Raw genomic sequence first — 4,418 nt, 5'->3', positions numbered from 1 at the left:
AATATTCGTCTCCTCTCATTTTGTTATATATTATTTAGGGGGGATCTTCATTGGAATATTGCTCACTACCAAATGGACATTGGTATGATTTACTCTTTATTCCTCTATTATCTTGTATTTCATTTAGTTGCATTTTCTCGAATAAACAAGTAATTATCAAGAGACGTACAAGACAAATAATTATTATGATAAAGTGAGAATGTAAAGTACCTTGTAAATAAACGCATGGAAGGGAAATCCATGTTTTTATTCATTTATGTAATGAGAGCTATTCAATTCTGAGAAGTTATAAAGACGAGTATGCTCTCAAAAGAGATCCAAATATAGAAGCATACAATCTAGGGAATTCCCGCTCAGCATTCGGGTGGTTTCATATTTGAACAAGTACCTTGGTGTGTAGCTATTTCAGTAGCTAAAAATGGTACTCACTTAATATCTATGGTAACTAACAGGAACTAGGAAGTATTGAGACATACTCCATATTCTTTAATTTGACGTTATATCCATCCGGAAACTCCATGGTATAAAACTGGGCAGTGCGGAGTTTCCTTCATCATCTTCAATCTGCCTGCGATATCATTCACTCAACATCAGCCAGCACTTCTTCCCAAGCGTCTATCAACTGAGGAAGATACTTTGTTTTTGACACTGACTGACTTGAAGGGCTCGAAAGCATCGAAGTCTTAAAGCCACAACAAAAAAAGGGAAAACCGTTGAAATCATCCTCAAAATGAACGTAAGTCTAAAATATATATATATCTATTTTAGGGCATTTAAGCATCTATGTTTTCCATTCCTATGCATTTCATTCCATTTTTTTGTCCATGAAAGATCAAAATTCAGATTACCTTAATTGTCAGAAAACGTAATGGAAACGCGGTATGGACGCACACTGTAGCAGATAATTTGATATAATTATTGCATTTTACTGCAAATGACAATCTGGTCCCTTTTTCTCCATGCCCTTTGTATTTTTTGTACAGACTCTATACCTCTTTACATCAGTGATTGCAGCTATATTCCAAACCATCGCGTCTTCACCAGTCCCCGTCACAGCTCAGACCTGTCTGCCTATAGACGCAGCGGATTCCCATCGCAGAAATCTGAACTCCAATCTCTTCTATCCTAAAGCGGCGGCATTCGCCGTACAAAGTTTCAACGTCTCAACCAGTGACATGGGTTTGGCTGATACGTCAAGCTGTCCTTTTGATGGGTTCTCCAGCTCGCCAGACTGTCCCGTAGGAGTGAAACCAGACCCTGGAAGTCCGGAGATCGTGAACCAAGACACTTCGTGTCCATGGACCTACGTGGAATGTTTCGATGCCGACCGTATTCCAATGGCGATCACTATGGCCCAGTGCCAGTGTTCGGCATGTCTGGACCCTTACACACACGAAGCGGATCCAAACCTTCGTTGTCAACCTGTAATGTACAACATGAAAGTTCTGCAGAAGACACAGTGTGTGGATGGCCACTTCCGGTACGAGCAGAGGACCCTTCAAGTCCCCGTGTCCTGCGCCTGTATGCGCATGAGGCGTGACTAGGGGTGTGTTTTCCAGTCACAAGACAGGCTCTCACTTAATGTATTCACTATTTCTCACAATTCTATTTATTTTGTTTTTCTTGTAATATATTCGCAATATAATGTCTATATGAAATGCCTTGCCTTTATTCTCCTGCCCAAATTGCTCGTGAATCCAGTTTTCGTGAACACCTTGACGTTGATAAGGAAACCTATAATCTCAGCAACATTCATCAGTCTTTTCTAAAGCCAGACAACAAACTACGAACCTCCGTCGTGAAAAAAAAAAAAAAAAATGCGCCTTAGCATTTTGTGTAGGATGCGTTTTGAAATTTCGCGATTACTGAGGAAGAAGCTGATAAGATAATAGAAAAAAAATGTGCAGTAATTCGACTATTTATTTGTTCTAGTAGGATAAAAGAAGGTTCTGTAGACATGTTTCAGGGTTCCTTCAAACATAGGAATATGAAATATTTTCATTATAGCGTTAGTCAATATGCCGTCTTGCCTTGCACTGATATTTAGACACTGCGTGTTGAAAATTAATGTTTATGAATAACTTTTTTAGAGAATCATCAGAAATTGCCCAAGTCCTTAACTCTAAACAGGTTGGTCGTCACATTCTGTATCTGAGTTTATCATGTACGTATTATGACAATTAAATGAAGAAATGCTAGGTAGCTCTCTTGCTGCGGATAAGTCTTTTACAGATTATTTATCTAAATGTCCCATGGACAATTTGCCTGCGTTTATGTCATGCGACTTCTTGTGTTCGTAATCAGGTATACATTATTATATGTGAGTTTTATATCTACTCAATGTTGAGTGAGGAAAAAAAAAACAAAGTCAAGTTTGACGTTATGCATTTAAGTAACCACCATGTGGTAACATTTGGCTTTTTTTAAAGGCTTGCAGTAGTATATTAGTCATTTTAATTATTATCTGTATTCCTATCAATTTACTTACCATCCATTGATTTTCTGGGCATTGTTTGTCACATAAAGTGTTTCTTTTATCACACCTGTGTTTCATGTACACGCTATCTGAAATTCCTCGTAATAAATGGCTTCTTAGTATGTCAATACTTTCAAACAGCTGAACTGGACCGTGACTTAAAAAAAAAAAAACAACCAACAGATTTCGAAAGTCATATGAGGCTGCCATCACTATCATGCCCTTGCTTAAAAGATGGCAGGCTCCTTTTATGGACTTCTTTGGATAGCTTTATGTACAAACACTTAAAATATTGTGGTAATTATTATGATAAATACTAATATTTTTGTTGTTGTTGTTGTCAGATACACGTGTTGTCACTTTTGTGTATGATTTAAGTGGAAAATGCAGATATAAAATCAAACTAAACTGAGCTAAATTGAATATATGTCTGATAATCTTACATTTATTGACCGGCCTTGAGCCAGAGAGAGAGAGAGAGAGAGAGAGAGAGAATACATGAACGTCATGCATGTACGTCGTGGTATACAATATAATTATGCAATATAATTCGTAACGAATAAGAAGTGTACAGACTGTATCACGTTTTCAGATCCATCTGTCTGAAGACCTGTTCGGCCTGAAAATCGACAAAACTTACCGAAGAATGCTTCCTTCTCAAAGCAAACAGGTTCAAATCCCTCTTCGAGGCATGTTTTAATCGCGGCCAGGCCGACGCTTCATACTATACTTTACTGAGACCAATACACACTGTAGGATTCGAATTCGCTCATAACATTAAATTGAGTTCCATTCAAATGTATATATGCTATAACATGTATAACCCAACATTATACTTTGATCCTTGTTTTTAATGTAACGTGTCTAAGTCCTTTTCCCAGGTTCTTACTTATCACTTTGACAAGATTTCGAGAGTTCTTCACCAAAGCCAATAGTTATCATTAGTAGTATAGATATTGATGACTATTCACAGTCATGATAATAGTGTACGTTAAAATATTTGGTTATGTTTGCCAATGATTACAAATGAATGACCGTGACATACCTACGTATATTCTTTCATCAAAGTATATTCAATCCTGGAATATAGTCTTTACATAATATCTCTACCCCACGAATGTCATTTTTCCAAATCGTAAAAATCTTTCCAGCTGTAAGAAACGTGGGAAGGTTATATACTTACCAGGCCTCGGATGTTATTACTGCCGAAATGGCACTATGGCGCAATAGTTCGTCGGACTTTGCCGTTTCTCCAAAGGTTATTTCAGTATTAATTTCCTCGCCGTGTAAAGGGACACACGGTTCTGTGGATGCAGCTTTACAAAATAAACCATTGTTTCATAAATTTATGATGTGTTTAAGGTAACGGATCTTCGCCGTCCTATGTAGTCTTTGGAACACATTAATTTTACTTTTACTTTGAGGGAGCATTTAGGCGCTCTAATCCATCATTAATGACATGAATATCATTGTATTTTTAATCACAAAACCGAAAAATCACTCTTCGCCACGTGTAGTGTATAATATGTTGGCGGGCAAATGACAAAACCGCCGACTCTGATCAATACATGTACCCTACTACTAAGTGCAAATCGCTATTTTTTCTATTTCATATGTCCAGTGCATCGGCGATTCTTGATTAAAGAAACATAAACTACGGTCACTTTGCTTGAAGAATGGATGCATGTATATAAACAATTTGTAAGGATTCTCGTTGTGTCTTCCATTCGTAATTTTTGTTCATTTTATAAGTTTATCGCGTCATTTCTTTGTGTAATTCTAACTTTTTTTGCCTTTTTTCCTCTTTATTAGAGAAGGGCAAGGATATCATGCGAAATCTGGAGCGCTGATGATAGCGTGTTGTACAGGGAATATCCCGACGCATATCGAGTAGGATAAATGATATTATTTCTCTACAACACAAAAGATAGTTACATACTCT

At 37.2% G+C, this 4,418-nt stretch overlaps 1 protein-coding gene across 1 annotated transcript; it reads left to right on the top strand.

Annotated features, from left to right (window-relative positions):
• The first annotated feature begins 730 nt into the window (after positions 1–730).
• LOC139725685 (interleukin 17-like protein) lies at positions 731–1,544 on the top strand. Its single transcript, XM_071636805.1, has 2 exons — positions 731–736; positions 984–1,544. The coding sequence occupies exons 1-2, from the start codon at positions 731–733 to the stop codon at positions 1,542–1,544; spliced, it is 567 nt and encodes a 188-aa protein (XP_071492906.1).
• The last annotated feature ends 2,874 nt before the right edge of the window (positions 1,545–4,418 follow it).

Source organism: Diadema antillarum, unplaced genomic scaffold, assembly GCF_040938485.1.
Source record: "Diadema antillarum isolate AM-2024a unplaced genomic scaffold, OU_Dant_1.0 scf00000001, whole genome shotgun sequence".
Lineage (NCBI taxonomy): Eukaryota > Metazoa > Echinodermata > Echinoidea > Diadematoida > Diadematidae > Diadema > Diadema antillarum.
Note: the sequence above shows the minus strand (reverse complement) of the source record. Positions and strands in the feature narration are given on the sequence as shown.